We start from the raw sequence: 21,202 nt of genomic DNA, 5'->3' as shown, positions 1-21,202 counted from the left end.
CCCCTTGTGTCAAATACTGCAGTGTGTGGGCTTTATTATCCACAGTGTGAGGCCTTTATTATCCACAGTGTGTGGCCTTTATTATCGACAGTGTGTGGGCTTTATTATCCACAGTGTGTGGCCTTTATTATCCACAGTGTGAGGCCTTTATTATCCACAGTGTGTGGCCTTTATTATCCACAGTGTGTGGGCTTTATTATCCACAGTGTGTGGGCTTTATTATCCACAGTGTGAGGCCTTTATTATCCACAGTGTGTGGGCTTTATTATCCACAGTGTGTGGGCTTTATTATCCACAGTGTGTGGGCTTTATTATCCACAGTGTGTGGGCTTTATTATCCACAGTGTGAGGCCTTTATTATCCACAGTGTGTGGGCTTTATTATCCACAGTGTGTGGGCTTTATTATCCACAGTGTGTGGCCTTTATTATCCACAGTGTGAGGCCTTTATTATCCACAGTGTGTGGGCTTTATTATCCACAGTGTGTGGCCTTTATTATCCACAGTGTGAGGCCTTTATTATCCACAGTGTGTGGGCTTTATTATCCACAGTGTGTGGGCTTTATTATCCACAGTGTGTGGCCTTTATTATCCACAGTGTGTGGGCTTTATTATCCACAGTGTGTGGGCTTTATTATCCACAGTGTGTGGGCTTTATTATCCACAGTGTGAGGCCTTTATTATCCACAGTGTGAGGCCTTTATTATCCACAGTGTGAGGCCTTTATTATCTACAGTGTGAGGCCTTTGTTATCCACAGTGTGTGGGCTTTATTATCCACAGTGTGTGGGCTTTATTATCCACAGTGTGTGGGCTTTATTATCCACAGTGTGTGGGCTTTATTATCCACAGTGTGAGGCCTTTGTTATCCACAGTGTGTGGGCTTTATTATCCACAGTGTGTGGGCTTTATTATCCACAGTGTGTGGGCTTTATTATCCACAGTGTGTGGGCTTTATTATCCACAGTGTGTGGGCTTTATTATCCACAGTGTGAGGCCTTTGTTATCCACAGTGTGTGGGCTTTATTATCCACAGTGTGTGGGCTTTATTATCCACAGTGTGTGGGCTTTATTATCCACAGTGTGTGGGCTTTATTATCCACAGTGTGTGGCCTTTGTTATCCACAGTGTGTGGGCTTTATTATCCACAGTGTGTGGGCTTTATTATCCACAGTGTGTGGGCTTTATTATCCACAGTGTGTGGGCTTTATTATCCACAGTGTGAGGCCTTTGTTATCCACAGTGTGTGGGCTTTATTATCCACAGTGTGTGGGCTTTATTATCCACAGTGTGTGGGCTTTATTATCCACAGTGTGAGGCCTTTATTATCCACAGTGTGAGGCCTTTGTTATCCACAGTGTGTGGGCTTTATTATCCACAGTGTGTGGGCTTTATTATCCACAGTGTGTGGGCTTTATTATCCACAGTGTGTGGCCTTTATTATCCACAGTGTGTGGGATTCACAGGATCATGGAGGTAACACAACACATGGGACAACAGTGAAAGGTCAGCTGTCTGAGGGGAGTTGAGTGTTTGAATTCAGAAGGTCTGGAGTGTAGTGCACCACTCTGCAGTCCTGCCCTTTCCTCCAACACTGCACCAAAGTGTGTGTCACAGTCCAGTTAGCAGTAAGAGGCAGCTGTGAAGTGTGAGGTTGCTTGTGTGTGTCGGCGTGCGTGCGTGTGTACAGTGTCTTCATAATGTATTCATATCCCTTGACTTTTCGCACATTTTGTTACATAACAGCCTGAATTTAAAATGTATTAAATTAAGATGTTTTGCCACTTGCCTACACACAATACCCCATAATGTCAAAGTGAAATTATGTTTTCACACATTTTTACAAATGAATAGTCAATAAGTATTTAACTTGTTTGCTATGGCAAATCTAAATGAGTTCAGGAGGAAAATGTTCCTTAACAAGTCACAAGTTGCATGGACTCCCTCATCTCTGTACCCCACACATACAATGATCTGTAAGGGCCCTCAGTTGAGCAGTGAATTTCAAACGCAGATTAAACCACAAAGACCATGGAGGTTTTCCAATGTCTTGCAAAGAAGGGCACCTATTGGTAGATAGGTAACTTGAGCACGGTCAAGTTATTAATGACACTTTGCACTGTAAATATCTAGGTGTCCTTCCTAACTCAGTTGCCGGATAGGAAGGAAACCACTCAGTGATTTCACCATGAGGCCAATGGTGAATTTAAAACAATTACAGTTTAATGACTGTGAGAAAACTGAGGATGGATCAACAACTTTATAGTTACTCCACAATACTAACCTAATTGACAGAGAAAAAGAAGGAAGCCTGTAAAGAATACAAATATTCCAAAACATGCATCTCGTTTGCAACAAGGCACTAAAGTAATACTGCAAAACATTTAGCAAAACTATTAACTTTTTGTCCTGAATACAAAGTATTATGTTTGGGCAAATCCAATACAACACATTACTGAGTACCACTCTCCATATTTTCAAGCATAGTGGTGGCTGCATCATGTTATGGGTATGCCTGTCATCGGCAAGGACTAGGGAGTTTTTTAGGATAACAAAAACGGAATCAACCCTAGAGTTGCTTACCAAGAAGACAGTGAATGTTCCCGAGTGGCCGAGTTACAGTTTTGACTTAAATCTATTTGAAACTCTAAGGCAAGACCTGAAAATGTTTGTCTAGCAATGATCAACAATCAATTTAACAGAGCTTGAAGAATTTTGAAAATTATAATGGGCAAATGTTGCACAATCCAGGTGTGGAAAGCTCTTAATAAGAGACTTACCCATAACGACTCACAGCTGCAATCGCTACACAAGGTGCATCTACAAAATATGACTCAGGAGTGTGAGTACTTATGTAAATGAGATATTTCTGTATTTTATTTTCTTAAATTTGCAAAAATGTCTAAAAACATGTTTTCACTCTCATTATGGGGTATTGTGTCTAGATGGATGAGAACATTTTGAATTCAAGCTGTAACAACAAAATGTGAAATAAGTCAAGGGGTATGAATAATTTCTGAAGGCACTGTACGTATTTATGTAAGCATCCGTCCGTCTGTGTGACCTACCCTGGGGCTGTCTGGAGGGATGATACACCTGCAGGTCGAAGGGTTGTGTGTTGGTGCGTTGGACCACGGTTATGTTGTTGCCGGTCCACTTGTTAGCCTTGGCCAGAGTGTTGGTCCTCCAGTCTGTCCAGTACACCTCTCCTCCGTACATAGTGACAGCAAAGGGATGAGACAGGTACTCATGACCCCTCAGCACCTCGATCAGACCAGAGCCGTCATACAGAGCAGAGTATATGGCATCAGACCTGGGGAGAGAGCATTTATGAGAGGAGGTGTGTGTGTGTGTGTGTGTGTGTGTGTGTGTGTGTGTGTGTGTGTGTGTGTGTGTGTGTGTGTGTGTGTGTGTGTGTGTGTGTGGGGGGTGTGTGTGTGTGTGGGGGGTGGGTGGGTGGGTATAGTAAGGAGAGCAACAGTACCTGGCATCGATCCATACAATGCGTCTCTCCATGTAGTCTACAGTCAGTCCGTTTGGCCAGCCACCGCTGCCAGTCTCTCTGTGGATAGTCCTCCTGGCCTCACCACTCATAGATGCTGCCTCTATCCTGGGCAAGCTGGCATCCCAGTCCGTCCAGAACAGAATACTAGACACAGACAAAGAAAAGAAAGAGAAACACACATTCAGGAATATTCAGCAGCATTACACTACCGGTCAAAAGTTTTAGAACACCTACTCATTCAAGTGTTTTTCTTTATTTTTTACTATTTTCTACATTGTAGAATAATAGTGAAGACATCAAATCTATGAAATAACACATATGGAATCATGTAGTAACCAAAAAAGTGTTAAACAAATCAAAATATATTTTATATTTGAGATTCTTCAAATAGCCACCCTTTGCCTTGATGACACACTGGTTGAGATAATGCACATTCTTGGCATTCTCTCAACCAGCTTCATGAGGTAATCACCTGAAATGCATTTCAATTAACAGGCGTGCCTTCTTAAAAGTTAATTTGAGGAATTTCTTTCCTTCTTAATGCGTTTGAGCCAATCAGTTGTGTTGTGACAAGGAAGGGGGAATACAGAAGATATCCCTATTTGGTAAAAGACCAAGTCCACATTTTGGCAAGAACAGCTCAAATAAGCAAAGAGAAACGACAGTCCATCATTACTTTAAAACATGAAGGTCAGTCAATACAGAACATCAAGAACTTTGAAAGTTTCAATGCAGTCGCAACTGCTCTAACAAAAATCTGCTGCAGAAAATTAGCCTCAAGCAGCCCAAAGCTACGTTCAAGTAACAGACACATCTCAACATCAACTGTTCAGAGAAGAATCAAGCCTTGTGAATCATGCCTTCATGGTCAAATTGCTGAAAAGAAACCACTACTGAAGGACACCAATAAGAAGAAGAGACTTACTTGGGCCAAGACATTAGACCGATGGAAATGGGTCCTTTGGTCTGGAGTCCAAATGGGAGATTATTGATTCCAACCCCCGTCTTTTGTTGTTATGATTCTGACAGGTCAGATAGCAATAAACTGCCATGTGGGGAATTGTACGTGGCTCGTTTCAGCTTGTTGTATCTTGTTATTGATATCATGTCTTGTTTTGAGTTTTTTTTGACTGATGTCAAAATCTACACTTTACTGTTCTATACTAATCTACACATTACTGTTCTATACTAATCTACACTTTACTGTTCTATACTAATCTACACTTTACTGTTCTACAGTAATCTACACTTTACTGTTCTACAGTAATCTACGCTTTACTGTTTTACAGTAATCTAAACTTTACTGTTTTACAGTAATCTACGCTTTACTGTTCTATACTAATCTACACTTTACTGTTCTACAGTAATCTACACTTTACTGTTCAATACTAATCTACACTTTACTGTTCTATACTAATCTACGCTTTACTGTTCTATACTAATCTACGCTTTACTGTTCTATACTAATCTATGCTTTACGGTTCTATACTAATCTACGCTTTACTGTTCAATACTAATCTACACTTTACTGTTCAACACTAATCTACACTTTACTGTTCAATACTAATCTACACTTTACTGTTCTATACTAATCTATGCTTTACTGTTTTGTAATCTATAGTTTTGTTTCCTCACCCGTCTCTGGGGTCGAGGGCAATGGCCCGTGGGTGCTCCACCTCACCAGCCAGTAGAGTGGTCCTCATGGTTCCGTCCAGCTTGGCTACCTCTATCTGATCTAGGTTACTCTCCACCCAGTAGATGTTCCCTGCTATCCAGTCCACAGCCAGCCCTTCTGGAGTGGCCAGGCCATACTGGATCACCACCTCGAAACTGGTTAGAGCTGGAGGGGGTAGGAGGGGAGGAGAGAGGGGTAGGGTATGAAATGGGAGATAGAAAATGGCTGGGTTAGTGCCTTGCATGGGAAATTGTAGATTTGTTCGACACTCCAATCACTTACCTCAAAACACAGAAGAAAAAAAACGATTTGATGAAATTTGAAGAAAATAACCTGATTAGATAGCTCTTCATAATGGACATGACAGAAATGGTACCCAGTGAACCAAACTGTATTAGAGCTTTATGCAATGGGGCAATATTTGCTGAAGTAATACAATATGTCTGTCTAACTCATGTCAAAAGACAGCAGCTAGAGACTAACTCCATCCTGCAGCACACATGTTTAACTGCAGCAAACCGCTGACAAACTGAGAGGACTGTTTAGAATTCCTTCTCTGTGGAATCCGAATCAGTCAGTTTGTCTGTCAGTGTGGGGTTTCTAGTGGGGGGGTTTCTAGTGGGGGGTTGTAGTGGAGGGTTTCTAGTGGAGGGTTTCTAGTGGGGGGTTTCTAGTTGAGGGCTTCTAGTGGAGGTTTTCTAGTGGAGGGTTTCTAGTGGGGGGTTTCTAGTTGAGGGCTTCTAGTGGAGGGTTTCTAGTGGAGGGTTTCTAGTTGAGGGCTTCTAGTGGAGGGCTTCTAGTGGGGGGTTTCTAGTTGAGGGCTTCTAGTGGGGGGCTTCTAGTGGAGGGTTTCTAGTGGAGGGCTTCTAGTGGGGGGTTGTAGTGGAGGGCTTCTAGTGGGGGGTTCTAGTGGAGGGGTTCTAGTGGAGGGCTTCTAGTGGAGGGTTTCTAGTGGCGGGTTTCTAGCAGGGGTTTCTAGTGGAGAGTTTCCAGTGGGGGGGTTTCTAGTGGAGGGCTTCTAGTGGGGGGGTTCTAATGGAGAGTGTCTAGTGGGGGGATTCTAGCAGGGGTTTCTAGTGTGGGGTTGCTAGTGGAGGGATTCTAGCGGGGGGATTCTAGCGGGGGTTACTAGTGGAGGGTCTCTAGTGGTGGGTTTCTAGTGTGGGGTTTCTAGCGGGGAGTCTCTAGCGGGGGGGATTCTAGCGGAGGGTTTCTAGTGGAGGGTTTCTAGCAGGGGTTTCTAGTGGGGGGATTCTAGCGGGGGATTCTAGCGGGGGGTTTCTAGTGGAGGGTCTCTAGTGGGGTTTCTAGTGTGGGGTTTCTAGCGGGGGGATTCTAGCGGGGGTTTCTAGTGGGGGATTCTAGCGGGATTCTAGCGGGGGTTTCTAGTGGAGGGTCTTAGTGGGGGTTTCTAGTGTGGGGTTTCTAGCGGGGGGATTCTAGCAGAGGGTTTCTAGTGGAGGGTTTCTAGTGGAGGGTTTCTAGTGGAGGGTTTCTAGTGGAGAGTTTCTAGTGGGGGGATTCTAGTGGGGGGTTTCTAGCGGGGGGTTTCTAGCGGGGGGTTTCTAGTGGAGAGTTTCTAGTGGGGGGATTCTAGCGGGGGTTTCTAGTGTGGGGTTGCTAGTGGAGGGCTTCTAGTGGGGGGCGGGGCATTCTAGTGGGCGGCAGGTAGCCTAGTGGTTAGAGCGTTGGACTAGTAACCGAAAGGTTGCAAGATCGAATCCCCGAGCTGACAAGTTAAACATCTGTGTTCTGTCCCTGAACAAGGCAGGAAACCACTGTTCCTAGGCCGTCATTGAAAAGACAAATTTGTTCTTAACTGACTTGCCTAGTTAAATAAAGGTAGCGGGGAATTTCTAGTGTGGGGTTTGTAGTGGAAGGTTTGTAGTGGGGGGTTTGTAGTGGAAGGTTTCTAGCGTGGGGTTTGTAGCGGGGGGTTTCTAGTGTGGGGTTTGTAGTGGAAGGTTTCTAGTGTGGGGTTTGTAGTGGAAGGTTTCTAGTGGGGGGTTTGTAGTGGAAGGTTTCTAGTGGGGGTTTGTAGTGGAGGGTTTCTAGTGGGGGGTTTGTAGTGGAGGGTTTCTAGTGGGGGGTTTGTAGTGGAAGGTTTCTAGTGGGGGTTTGTAGTGGAAGGTTTCTAGTGGGGGGTTTGTAGTGGAAGGTTTCTAGTGGGGGGTTTGTAGTGGAAGGTTTCTAGCGGGGGATTTGTAGTGGAAGGTTTCTAGTGGGGGGTTTGTAGTGGAAGGTTTCTAGTGGGGGATTTCTAGTCTAAGGTTTCTAGTGGGGGGTTCCTAGTCTAAGGTTTCTATTGGGGGTTTCTAGTGGGTGGTTTCTATTGGGGGGTTTCTAGTCTAAGGTTTCTAGTGTGGGGTTTCTAGTGTGGGGTTTGTAGCAGGGGGTTCCTAGCGTGGGGTTTCTAGTGGAAGGTTTCTAATAGGGGGTTTCTAGTGTGTGGTTTGTAGCGGGGGGTTTCTAGTGTGGGGTTTGTAGTGTGGGGTTTCCAGTGGAAGGGTTCCAGTGGGGGGTTTCTAGTGGAAGGTTTCTAGTGGGGGTTTCTAGTGTGGGGTTTGTAGCGGGGGGTTTCTAATGGAAGGTTTCTAGTGGGGGGTTTCTAGGGGGGTTTCTAGTGGAAGGTTTCTAGTGGGGGGGTTTTCTAGTGGGGGGTTTGTAGCAGGGGGTTTCTAGTGGGGGTTTCCAGTGGAAGGTTTCTAGTGGGGGGTTTCTAGTGGGGGGTTTGTAGTCTAAGGTTTCTAGTGGGGGGTTTCTAGTGGGGGGTTTCTAGGGGGGTTTCTAGTGGAAGGTTTCTAGTGGGGGGGTTTTCTAGTGGGGGGGTTTGTAGCAGGGGGTTTCTAGTGGGGGGTTTCCAGTGGAAGGTTTCTAGTGGGGGGTTTCTAGTGGGGGTTTGTAGTCTAAGGTTTCTAGTGGGGGGTTTCTAGTGGGGGGTTTCTAGTCTAAGGTTTCTAGATGGGGGTTTCTGGTCTAAGGTTTCTAGTGGGGGGGTTTCTAGTCTAAGGTTTCTAGTGGGGGGTGTCTAGTGGGTGGTTTCTAGTGTGGGGTTTCTAGTGTGGGGTTTCTAGTGTGGGGTTTGTAGCGGGGGGTTTCCAGTGGAAGGTTTCTAATGGAAGGTTTCTAGTGGGGGGTTTCTAGTGGGGGGTTTCTAGGGGGGTTTCTAGTGGAAGGTTTCTAGTGGGGGGGTTTTCTAGTGGGGGGGTTTGTAGCAGGGGTTTCTAGTGGGGGTTTCCAGTGGAAGGTTTCTAGTGGGGGGTTTCTAGTGGGGGGTTTCTAGTCTAAGGTTTCTAGATGGGGGTTTCTGGTCTAAGGTTTCTAGTGGGGGGGTTTCTAGTGGGGGGTGTCTAGTGGGTGGTTTCTAGTGTGGGGTTTCTAGTGTGGGGTTTCTAGTCTAAGGTTTCTAGTCTAAGGTTTCTAGTAGGGGGTTTCTAGTGGGGGGATTCTAGTGGGGGGTTTGTAGCGGGGGGTTTCTAGTGGGGGGTTTCTAGTCTAAGGTTTCTAGTGGGGGGTTTCTAATGGGGGGTTTCTAGTGGGGGGTTTCTAGTCTAAGGTTTCTAGTGGGGGGTTTCTAGTGGGTGGTTTCTAGTGTGGGGTTTCTAGTGTGGGGTTTCTAGTCTAAGGTTTCTATTCTAAGGTTTCTAGTAGGGGGTTTCTAGTAGGGGTTTTCTAGTGGGTGGTTTCTAGTCTAAGGTTTCTAGTTGGGGGTTTCTTGTGGGGGGTTTCTAGTGGATGGTTTCTAGTCTAAGGTTTCTAGTTGGGGACTTCTAGTGGAGGATTTCTAGTGGAGGGTTTCTAGTCTAAGGTTTCTAGTTGGGGACTTCTAGTGGAGGGTTTCTAGTGGAGGGTTTCTAGTGGGGTGTTTCTAGTGGGAGGTTGGCTGGGATGAGGGGCCACACTGGAGAGGTAACATACGCAGAGATATGCATACATGCACAGGCACGGGCGCACACACACATACACACATGGGCACACACACAAACACATACAGTCTTGTACAGCTAACCTTGTGGGGACACACAATTCAGTCCCATTCAAAATCCTATTTTCCCTAACCTTAAACCTAAACCTAACCCGTACTCTTAACTTAACCCAAAAACCTAACCTTAACCCTAGCTCCTAACCCTAACACTAATTCTAACCTTAACCGTAAACCCCCTTGAAATAGCATTTAACCTCGTGGGGACTAACAAAATGTCCCCAGTTTGTTTACTATTCTGTGGGGACTTCAGGTCCCCACAATAATAGTTAAACACACACACACACACACACACACACACACACACACACACACACACACACACACACACACACACACACACACACACACACACACACCTCCATCTCCCCATGTGCACTTGTGCAGCTATCCCTCTCTGTTCCCAGAAAAGCCTGGGACCTCAATGAAAGCTACGCAGTAATGGTGTACAGCTGATGATTCTGTGGAGTCCTACACATGGCCTTCCAACAGTCATTAGATCATTAGAGGGAGAGGGCCTCTCACAGCTTGGTTGTTGTTATACTGCGGGAACCACAGTTGGCTCTTTTGTTTGTTGTTGGCAGTACACAGTGACCATGTTTGCTCCACAGTTTAGAAGCTGCTGAATTGCTGAATTGTCTTCAATCAGAAGCAGCATGGACTGATCTATGGCTTGGACACAATGGAGGGTTGTAGGAAGGTTGTTTTTAGGAGGGGTGGGAACAAGGAGTGTAATGTAGTGTCTCCTACGCTACCTGTGTCTGTGTCTCTGTGTGTGTGTGTGTGTGTGTGTGTGTGTGTGTGTGTGTGTGTGTGTGTGTGTGTGTGTGTGTGTGTGTGTGTGTGTGTGTGTGTGTGTGTGTGTGCATTGCTCTGGCCAAGGCTGGCTGCAGTCACGCAATGGACGGTGAGACGAATGGGAAGAGACAAAGAGACAAAGTTCGGGAAAAGTACATTCACATTTTGCGTAACCTATTTTCTTGTCCTAAGAGAATATTAAATGAAAGAAAAGAAAATAATAAAAACATTGTCCTTTCTACTCCAGATGCTTTCTAATTTTGAAGCCAGTTCAAATGAAATCAAATTTTATTGGTCACATACACATGGTTAGCAGATGTTAATGCGAGTGTAGCGAAATGCTTGTGCTTCTAGTTCCGACCATGCAGTAATATCTAACAAGTAATCTAACAATTTCACAACAACTACCTTTTACACACAAGTGTGAAGGAATGAATACGAATATTTACATATAAATATATGGATGAGCGATGGCCGAACGGCATAGGCAAGATGCAGTAGATGGTATAGAGTACAGTATATATATATGCAATGAGTAATGTAGGGTATGTAAACATTATATAAAGTGGAATTGTTTAAAGTGACTAGTGATACATTTATTACATCTGATTATTAATTATTAAAGTGGCTAGAGATTTGAGTCAGTATGTTGGCAGCAGCCACTCAATGTTAGTGATGGCTGTTTAACGTCTGATGGCCTTGAGATAGAAGCTGTTTTTCAGTCTCTCGGTCCCAGCTTTGATGCACCTGTACTGACCTCGCCTTCTGGATGATAGCGGTGTGAACAGGCAGTGGCTCGGGTGGTTGTTGTCCTTGATGATCTTTTTGGCCTTCCTGTGACATCAGGTGGTGTAGGTGTCTTGGAGGGCAGGTAGTTTGCGCCCGGTGATATGTTGTGCAGACCGCAGCACCCTCTGGAGAGCCTTATGGTTGTGGCGGGGGCAGTTGCCGTACCAGGCGGTGATACAGCCTGACAGGATGCTCTCGATTGTGCATCTGTAAAAGTTTGTGAGTGTTTTTGGTGACAAGACAAATTTCTTCAGCCTCCTGAGGTTGAAGAGGCGCTGTTGCGCCTTCTTCACCACGCTGTCTGTGTGGGTGGACCATTTCAGTTTGTCCGTGATGTGTACGTCGAGGAACTTAAAACTTTCCACCTTCTCCACTACTGTCCCGTTGATGTGGATGGGGGGGTGCTCCCTCTGCTGTTTCCTGAAGTCCACGATCATCTCCTTCGTTTGTTGACGTTGAGTGTGAGGTTATTTTCCAAACACCACACTCCGAGGGCCCTCACCTCCTCCCTGTAGGCCGTCTCGTCGTTGTTGGTAATCAAGCCTACCACTGTAGTGTCGTCTGCAAACTTGATGATTGAGTTGGAGGTGTGCATGGCCACGCAGTAATGGCTGAACAGGGAGTACAGGAGAGGGCTGAGAACGCACCCTTGTGGGGCCCCAGTGTTGAGGATCAGCGAGGTGGAGATGTTGTTTCCTACCCTCACCACCTGGGGGCGTCTCGTCTGAAAGTCCAGGACCAGTTGCACAGGGCGGGGTCGAGACCCAGGGTCTCAAGCTTAATGACAAGTTTGGAGGGTACTATGGTGTAAAATGCTGAGCTGTAGTCGATGAACAGCATTCTTACATAGGTATTCCTCTTGTCCAGATGGGTTAGGGCAGTGTGCAGTGTGATTGGGATTGCGTCGTCTGTGGACCTATTGGGTCGGTAAGCAAATTGGAGTGGGTCTAGGGTGTCAGGTAGGGTGGAGGTGATATGATCCTTGACTAGTCTCTAAAAGCACTTCATGATGACGGAAGAGAGTGCTATGAGGCGATAGTCGTTTTGCTTACCTTAGCTTTCTTGGGAACAGGAACAATGGTGGCCCTCTTGAAGCATGTGGGAACAGCAGACTGGGATAGGGATTGATTGAATATGTCTGTAAACACACCAGCCAGCAGGTCTGTGCATGCTCTGAGGACGCGGCTGGGGATGCCGTCTGGGCCGGCAGCCTTGTGAGGGTTAACACGTTTAAATGTTTTACTCACGTTGGCTGCGGTGAGGGAGAGCCCACAGGTTTTGGTAGCGGGTCGTGTCAGAGGCACTGTATTGTCCTCAAAGTGAGCAAAGAAGTTGTTTAGTTTGTCTGGGAGCAAGGCATCGTGGGTCCGCGGCAGGGCTGGTTTTCTTTTTATAGTCCGTGATTGACTGTAGACCCTGCCACATACCTCTTGTGTCTAAGCCGTTGAATTGCGACTACTTTGTCTCTATACTGATGCTTAGCTTGTTTGATTGCCTTGCGGAGGGAATAGCTACACTGTTGTATTCGGTCATGTTTCCGGTCACCTTGCCCTGATTAAAAGCAGTGGTTCGCGCTTTCAGTTTTGCTCGAATGCTGCCATCAATCCACGGTATCTGGTTGGGGAAGGTTTTAATAGTCGCCGTGGGTACATCACCGATGCACTTGCTAATAAACTCGCTCACCGAATCAGCGTATGTTGTTTTTCTATGTTCTATGTTGGCTGATGCAAATCCAGGCAGACAAGTAGAGCTTTGGACATGCTAGTGATGGGTTTTCCAGAATATCTTCTGCCACTACCCTTGTCTCTTTGTGGTATGTCATAAAGTAGTCATAAAGCGTTATTGTCCCAGAAAGGGGAAATTGGCTGCCGCATAATAGAATAAAATACATACACCAGAAAAGACACCGAATCACCCAAAATATAAAGAGATGCTTAAACCATCACTTCCCTTCTAACCCTCACCTCCTCCTAACCAAACCTCCCTCCTAACCCTCACCTCTCCTAACCATCACCTCTTCCTAACCCTCACCTCCCTCCTAACCCTCATCTCCCTCTTAACCCTCCTAACCCTCACCTCCCTCCTAACCCTCACCTCACCTAACCCTCATCTCCCTAACCCTCACCTCTTCCTAACCCTCATCTCCCTCCTAACCTCACCTCCCTCCTAACCCTCACCTATTCCTAACCCTCACCTCTTCCTAACCCTCACCTCCCTCCTAATATCATCTCCCTCCTAACCCTCACCTCCCTCCTAACTCTCACCTCTTCCTTACCCTTACCTCCCTCCTAACCCTCACCTCCCTCGTAACCCTCAGCTCCCTCCTAACCCTCAGCTCCCTCCTAACCCTCAGCTCCCTCCTAACCCTCAGCTCCCTCCTAACCCTCTCCTCCTTCCTAACCCTCACCTCCCTCCTAACCCTCACCTCCCTCTTAACCCTTACCTCTCCTAACCCTCACCTGTTCCTAACCCTCACCTCCCCCCTAACCCTCACCTCCCCCCTAACCCTCACCTCACTCCTAACCCTCACCTCCCTCCTAACCCTCACTTCTTCCTAACCTTCACCTCCCTCCTAAACCTCACCTCTTCCTAACCCTTACCTCACCTCCCAACACTCACCTCCCTCCTAACCCTCAACTCCCTCCTAACTCTCACCTCCCTCCTAACCCTCACCTCCCTCCTAACCCTCATCTCCCTCCTAACCCTCACCTCTTCCTAACCCTCAACTCCCACCTCCTTCCTAACCCTCACCTCCCTCCTAACACTAAACTCCCTCCTAACCCTCACCTCTTCCTAACCCTCTCCTCCCTCTTAACCCTAACCCTCACCTCCCTCCTAACCCTTACTTCCCTCCTAACCCTCACCTCCTTCCTAACCCTCACCTCCCTCCTTCCTAACCCCTCACCTCCCTCCTAACCCTCACCTTCCTCCTAACCCTCACCTCCTTCCTAACCCTCACTTCCCTCCTAACCCATACCCTCACCTCCCTCCTAATCCTCACCTCCCTCCTAATCCTCACCCCCCTCATAAGCCTCACCTCCTCCTAACCCTCACCTCCTCCTAACCCTCACGCCCTCCTAACCCTCACGCCCTCCTAACGCTCACGCCCTCCTAACCCTCACCACCCTCCTAACCCTCACCTCCCTCCATACCCTCACCTACCTCCTAACTGTCACCACCCTCCGAACCCTCACCTCCCTCCTAACCCTAACCCTCACCTCCCTCCTAACCCTCACCTCCCTCCTAACCCCCACCTCCTAACCCTCACCCCACTCCTAATCCCCACCTCCTAACAACCCTCACCTCTTCCTAACAACCCTCACCTCCCTCATAACCCTCATCTCCATCCTAACCATCACCTCCTCCTAATCCTTACCTCCCTCATAACCCTCACCGCCCTCCTAACCCTCACCTCCTCCTAAACCTCACCACCCTCCTAACCCTCACCTCCTCCCAACCCTCACCTCCTCCCAACCCTCACCTCCTCCTAACCCTCACCTCCTCCCAACCCTCACCTCCTCCCAACCCTCACCTCCTCCTAACCCTCACCTCCTCCCAACCCTCACCTCCTCCCAACCCTCAACTCCTCCTAAACCTCACCACCCTCCCAACCCTCACCTCCTCCCAACCCTCACCTCCTCCCAACCCTCACCTCCTCCCAACCCTCACCTCCTCCCAACCCTCACCTCCGCCCAACCCTCACCTCCTCCCAACCCTCACCTCCTCCCAACCCTCACCTCCTCCCAACCCCTCACCTCCTCCTAACCCTCACCTCCTCCCAACCCTCACCTCCTCCCAACCCTCACCTCCTCCTAACCCTCACCTCCTCCCAACCCTCACCTCCTCCCAACCCTCACCTCCTCCTAACCCTCACCTCCTCCCAACCCTCACCTCCTCCCAACCCTCAACTCCTCCTAAACCTCACCTCCTCCCAACCCTCACCTCCTCCCAACCCTCACCTCCTCCTAACCCTCACCTCCTCCCAACCCTCAACTCCTCCTAAACCTCACCTCCTCCCAACCCTCAACTCCTCCTAACCCTCACCTCCTCCTAAACCTCACCTCCTCCCAACCCTCACCTCCTCCCAACCCTCAACTCCTCCTAAACCTCACCTCCTCCCAATCCTCAACTCCTCCTAACCCTCACCTCCTCCTAACCCTCACCTCCTCCCAACCCTTACCTCCTCCCAACCCTCAACTCCTCCCAACCCTCACCTCCTCCCAACCCTCACCTCCTCCTAAACCTCACCTCCTCCCAACCCTCAACTCCTCCTAAACCTCACCTCCTCCCAACCCTCACCTCCTCCCAACCCTCACCTCCTCCCAACCCTCAACTCCTCCTAACCCTCACCTCCTCCCAACCCTTACCTCCCTCCTAAGACAGAAGATAGAGATTTCGACACAATAATGAATTTGCCAGAACAATCTTCTACCATTATCCTTTTAATTTCCCAAATAACAAGTCACAGTAGTTATCTTCATATTAGATCTTTAAGAACGCAGGACATTTCTTGTTTTTTTCTCTCCATTAATGTGTTGTATTGTCATGGATGTCAGTTTGTGTTGACTGCTATGTGAGTGTTAAAAGCTGGATTAAATGGAGACTGCCTCACCTCCGTTGTCGGACAGTTTCCCGCGGTAGATCTTGTCCTCCACCACGTCAGTCCAGTAGAGGGTGTTCTGGCTGAGGTGGAAGTCCAGAGCGATGGTGTTCCTCAGGTTAGGCACCAACACGCTGAACTCTCCCTTGTGGAGGTCAATACGACGGATCTCATGGCGGTTGGAGAAGATGATGAACGGCTTGAAAGGATCTGAGGGGAGAAGTTCTTCTAGGTCAGGATGTATAGTCAGACAGGAAACACTCAGGGCCCAACCATAACCACTGAGAGACCAGGTAGTACTACTGCGTAATACTGTAGTTTAGCCAAAGAGCAATATTTAGAAGAACTTCTCTACACCACACATTCAATCATTATTTTCTCCATCTGATGTGTCCCAAACCATCTCTTTTCTATTTCTCCACTACCTGACTCCCCTGTTTCCCTTCCCTGTTTCCCTCTCCTCTTCTCTTCTCTTCTCTCCTCTCCCCAAACCCCCCATCCCCTCCACTTATCCCTCCCCATCCTCTCTCCTCACCAGTATCAGCCTCCAGTTCATTACCATTTTAGCAGGACCACACCTTTTTCTAGTTCTCTATTACCTTACCCCCCCTCCCATTCTTCCTCCTCTCCCATTCTTCCTCCTCTCCCATTCTTCCTCCTCTCCCATTCTCACCAGTGCTCTTGCAGCTCTCCATATCTGTCTCCAGCTCCCAGCCCTCGTAGCAAGAACACTTGACACTGCTCTTCTCCTGCTCACACTTCTGGCTGCACTTGAGGTGCTTGGCACAGAGGTTCATGATGTTGCAGGTCCTGTTGTCGGCGCCCAGCTCCATGCCCAGGGGGCAGGAACACATGAAGCCCTCCCCAGGGACGATGGAGCAGTTGTGGCTGCAGTCGCCGTTGTCTATGGAGCACAGGTCTGTGGAGGGTAGAGAAGTAGAGAGTGAGGGGGGGGTAATCAATTAGATGTGACATTAGAGGCAATTCCTACCTTGACTGAGGTGGTAGGGTTATGGGTAGGGAGAGTGAGTGAGTGAGTAAGTGAAAGTGTGAGACAGTGTATTCTTACCACAGAGTTTCTCGTCGGAGCCATCAGGGCAGTCGTCAGTGCCGTCACACAGCTTCTCAGCGGGCAGACAGACAGAGGCGTTGGTGGCACAGACGTGGTGGGACAGCTTACATACCAATGCCTCACAGTTGTCCTCATCAGAACTGTCCTCACAGTCACTGTCCCCATCACACACCCAGGCCTTACTGATACACCGAGCTGGGGACAGAAGTCAAGTCTTACTAATACAACAGGCTGAGTGGATACCCAGAAAACATCCCACCCAGGCCTTATTGATACAACAGGCTGAGGAGATAACCAGACAATATCCCACCCAGGCCTTATTGATACAACAGGCTGAGGAGATAACCAGACAATATTCCACCCAGGCCTTTTGATACAACAGGCTGAGGAGATAACCAGACAACATCCCACCCAGGCCTTATTGATACAACAGGCTGAGGAGATTATCAGAAAACATCCCACCCAGGCCTTATTGATACAACAGGCTGAGGGACAATGAAACATCATGACAACATGAAAAGAGACAATCTGGCAAGTTCAACTCTTAATAAAGAAACATAGATGTGCCCTTGAGATGGTTTGTGATGGCTGATATGGCATACTGTGACTGCTGCTATGAAATAAATCTAAATAACTACAGTGATTCAGTCTGTGAGTGCTGCTGGCCGTGTTAATCCCCTGTGCATCCAGGGGTCACGCATGAAGCCACTGACTGGGGCGGCAGTGTAGCCTAGTGGTTAGAGTGTTGGGCTAGTAACTGAAAGGTTGCAAGTTCAAATCCCTGAGCTGACAAGGTACAAATCTGTTGTTCTGCCCCTGAACAAGGCAGTTAACCCACTGTTCCTAGGCTGTCATTGAAAATAAGAATTTGTTCTTAACTGACTTGCCTAGTAAAATAAAACAAATAAATGCATGGGTCAACCAAGGGGTCAAAGCCATTTTCAGAGAGCAGATGGTTGTCATATTCTTCACTGCAAGCCCCTTGAGATAACAAGCTTGTGTGTGTGTGTGTGTACTGTCACGACTTCTGCCAAAGTGGTGAGCGGCGGTCGACGTCACTGGTCTTCTAGCCATCACTGATTCATTATCCATTGGTTTTGTCTTGTTTTCACACACCTGGATCCAATCCCATGAATTACCTGTTGTGTATTTAACCCTCTGTTTCCCCTCATGTCCTTGTCCAAGGTTGTTTGTATGTTATTTTGTGTCATGTATTTTGTAGAAGTGAGCTAAGAGGCTCAGTCCGGCTGAGTGAAACTATGATGTGGGGGACCGGGAGCTGTTGGCTATCGTCAAGGCCTTGAAGGCGTGGAGACATTGGCTTGAGAGGGGCTAAACACCCTTTTCTCATCTGGACTGACCACCACAATCAGGAGTACATTTTTTTTTTCACCCGTTTTGTGTTTACCCTCTCTTACAGACCAGGTTCCCAGAACGTTAAGGCAGACGCATTGTCCCGGCTGTATGACACAGAGGAGCGGTCCATGGATCCCACTCCCATCATCCCAGCCTCTTGTTTGGTGGCACTGGTAGTATGGGAGCTGGACGCGGACATTGAGCGGGCATCACGTGCAGAGCCTGTTCCCCCTCAGTGTCCAGCTGGGCGTCTGTATGTTCCGTCTGCTGTCCGCGACCGATTGATCTATTGGGCCCACACGTTACCCTCCTCTGGTCATCCTGGGATTGGTCGGACAATGCGCTGTCTTAGTGGGAGGTACTGGTGGCCCACCTTAGCTAAGGACGTGAGGGTTTATGTTTCCTCCTGCTCAGTGTGCGCCCAGTGCAAGGCTCCTAGACACCTACCCAGAGGTAAGTTACAACCCTTACCCGTTCCACAACGGCCGTGGTCGCACTTGTCGGTGGATTTTTTAACAGATCTTCCACTTTCACAAGGTAACACCACAATCCTGGTCGTTGTGGATCGTTTTTCTAAGTCCTGTCGTCTCCTCCCTCTGCCTGGTCTCCCTACGGCCCTACAAACTGCGGAGGCTCTGTTTACACACGTCTTTCGGCACTACGGGGTGCCTGAAGATATAGTGTCTGATCGGGGTCCCCAGTTCACGTCAAGGGTCTGGAAGGCGTTCATGGAACGTCTGGGGGTCTCGGTCAGCCTTACCTCAGGTTTTCAGCCTGAGAGTAACGGGCAGGTGGAGAGAGTGAACCAGGATGTGGGTAGGTTTATGAGGTCTTATTGCCAGGATCGGCCGGGGGAGTGGGCGGCGTTCGTGCCTTGGGCAGAGATGGCTCAGAACTCGCTCCGCCACTCCTCCACTAACCTCTCTCCCTTTCAGTGTGTGTTGGGGTATCAGCTGGTTCTGGCCCCTTGGCATCAGAGTCAGACCGAGGCTCCTGCGGTGGACCACTGGTTCCGGCGCGCGGAGGAGACCTGGGACGCCGCTCACGTCCACCTTCAGCGCGCCGTACGAAGCCAGAAAGTTGACGCAATAAAGTCCTGAGGAGAGTGAACGAGGTATGTTATAGGTTAAAGCTTCCCCCCAATTACCGCATTAACCCCTCGTTCCATGTGTGTCTCCTCAGGTCGGTGGTGGCTGGCCCGCTCCAGGAGGCTGAGTTGCGGAAGGTTCCTCCGCCCCCTCTGGACATTGAGGGGGCCCCAGTGTACTCCGTTCGATCCATCCTGGATTCGAGACGTCGGGCGAGGGGCCTTCAGTACCTCGTGTAATGCGAGGGGTATGGTCCGGAGGAGAGATGCTGGGTTCGGGTGGAGGATGTGTTAGATCCTTCCCTGCTGCGAGAGTTCCATCGTCTCCGTCCGAATCGCACTGCACCTCGTCCTCCGGGTCGTCCCCGAGGCCGGTGTCGACGCGCTGCTGGAGCCGCGCGTCGGGGGGGGGTACTGTCACGACTTCTGCCAAAGTCGATGCCCCTCCTTGTTCGAGTGGTGCTCGGCGGTCGATGTCACCGGTCTTCTAGCCATCACTGATCCATTTTTCATTATCCATTGGTTTTGTCTTGTTTTCACACACACCTGGATCCAATCCCATGAATTACCTGTTGTGTATTTAACCCTCTGTTTCCCCTCATGTCCTTGTCCGAGATTGTTTGTCTGTTATTTTGTGTCATGTATTTTGTAGAAGTGAGCTACGGTATTGTTGCCCATGTTATTTTATGTACATTTTGGTTTTGGAGTTCGTTGTTTGTTTATTATTTTATTATAACAACTCCAGTAATACCAAGTTGGTTTCTCCTGCGCCTGACTTCCCTGCCACTTACACACACGACGATGACAGTGTGTGTGTGTGTGTGTGTGTGTGTGTGTGTGTGTGTGTGTGTCTGCCCAGACAATTCTTGCCCTAAGACATGGCTATTATTTATGGCATGAAGACTCCCTGACTTGTCACTGACTAATCTCATGAGGACAGAAAAGACCCTGGCTTATACACACTTCCTGAATCCTAACTGACTGATCTGACTAGAACACTAAAGTCCAAACACTCAGTTAGCCAAGAGGAAGAGACAGGAAGAGAGAATGGTTAGCCAATTGCACTTGAGGGCTGAAAAGGCCACCACACACTCACCAGAGTTCCTGCAGCTGAACTTGACGGCTGGGTCACACATGTGTGTCACTCCCTCACAGTCGTTCTCATCACTCAGATCCATGCAGTCTGTGTCCCCGTCGCAGCGCCAGCGCATGGGGATGCACAGGCTGTCCATGCGACACTGGAACTCATCCACGTGGCAACCACCTGGAGGACGCGTTGCTAGGGAGACACAGGGAGAGATCCGAGTTCCATTCACATTTGAGTCATTTAGCAGACACTCTTATCCAGAGTGACTTACAGTTAGAGCATTAATCTAAAGACAACCACATATCACAGTAGTAGGCAACAGTAGAGTTAGCCAACAGCAGAGGGGAATAGAGCATGGTAAGCAACAACTTAAGAGAAAGCACACTTTCATTAGATAATCAAGTGAGAGAGAGAGAGAGAGAGAGAGAGAGAGAGAGAGATGGTTGTGAGGTCTGGGGTCCGCTCACCAACCAAGAATTCACAAAATGGGACAAACACCAAATTGAGACTGCATGCAGAATTCTGCCAAAATATCCTCCCTGTACAACGTAGAACACCAAATAATGCATGCAGAGCAGAATTAGGCCAATACCCGCTAATTATCAAAATCCAGAAAAGAGCTGTTAAATTTTACAACCACCTAAAAGGAAGCGATTCCCAAACCTTCCATAACAAAGCCATCACCTACAGAGAGATGAACCTGACCACTGTGACTGACCCAAACTTAATGAAAGCTTTGACTATGTACAGACTCAGTGAGCATAGCCTTGCTATTGAGAAAGGCCGCCGTAGGCAGACCTGGCTCTCAAGAGAAGACAGGCTATGTGCACACTGCCCACAAAAGGAGGTGGAAACTTAGCTGCAATTCATAACCTCCTGCCAAATGTATGACCATATTAGAGACACATATTTCCCTCAGATTACACAGATACACAAAGAATTCGAAAACAAAACAGATTTTGATAAACTCCCATATCTACTGGGTGAAATACCACAGTGTGCCATCACTGCAGCAAGATTTGTAACCTGTTGCCACAAGAGAAGGTCAACCAGTGAAGAACAAACACCATTGTAAATACAACCCATATTTATGCTTATTTATTTTCCCTTTTGCACTATAACCATTTGTACATCGTTACAACACTGTATATATACATAATATGACATTTGTAATGTCTTTATTCTTTTGAAACTTCTGTGAGTGTAATGTTTACTGTTCATTTTTATTGTTTATTTCATTTTTGTATATGTTT

General features: G+C 48.0%; 1 protein-coding gene across 2 annotated transcripts in view; it reads right to left on the bottom strand.

Annotated features, from left to right (window-relative positions):
* Positions 1 to 21,202, bottom strand: part of LOC106572662 (low-density lipoprotein receptor-related protein 1) — a 249,595-nt gene that overhangs the window by 98,630 nt on the left and 129,763 nt on the right. For both annotated transcript variants that reach the window (XM_045696299.1, XM_045696300.1), the window contains exons 22-28: positions 19,959 to 20,141; positions 16,417 to 16,614; positions 16,021 to 16,266; positions 15,360 to 15,557; positions 5,139 to 5,343; positions 3,483 to 3,647; positions 3,067 to 3,311 (exon numbers count right to left, since the gene is read on the bottom strand). In XM_045696299.1, coding sequence (XP_045552255.1) covers positions 3,067 to 3,311; positions 3,483 to 3,647; positions 5,139 to 5,343; positions 15,360 to 15,557; positions 16,021 to 16,266; positions 16,417 to 16,614; positions 19,959 to 20,141 — 1,440 coding nt within the window. The remainder of the gene's footprint in view (positions 1 to 3,066; positions 3,312 to 3,482; positions 3,648 to 5,138; positions 5,344 to 15,359; positions 15,558 to 16,020; positions 16,267 to 16,416; positions 16,615 to 19,958; positions 20,142 to 21,202) is intronic.

The sequence above is a fragment of the Salmo salar genome, chromosome ssa15, assembly GCF_905237065.1.
Source record: "Salmo salar chromosome ssa15, Ssal_v3.1, whole genome shotgun sequence".
In the NCBI taxonomy this organism is placed as follows: Eukaryota; Metazoa; Chordata; class Actinopteri; order Salmoniformes; family Salmonidae; genus Salmo; species Salmo salar.
This window is presented reverse-complemented; position numbering and strand designations above follow the sequence as displayed.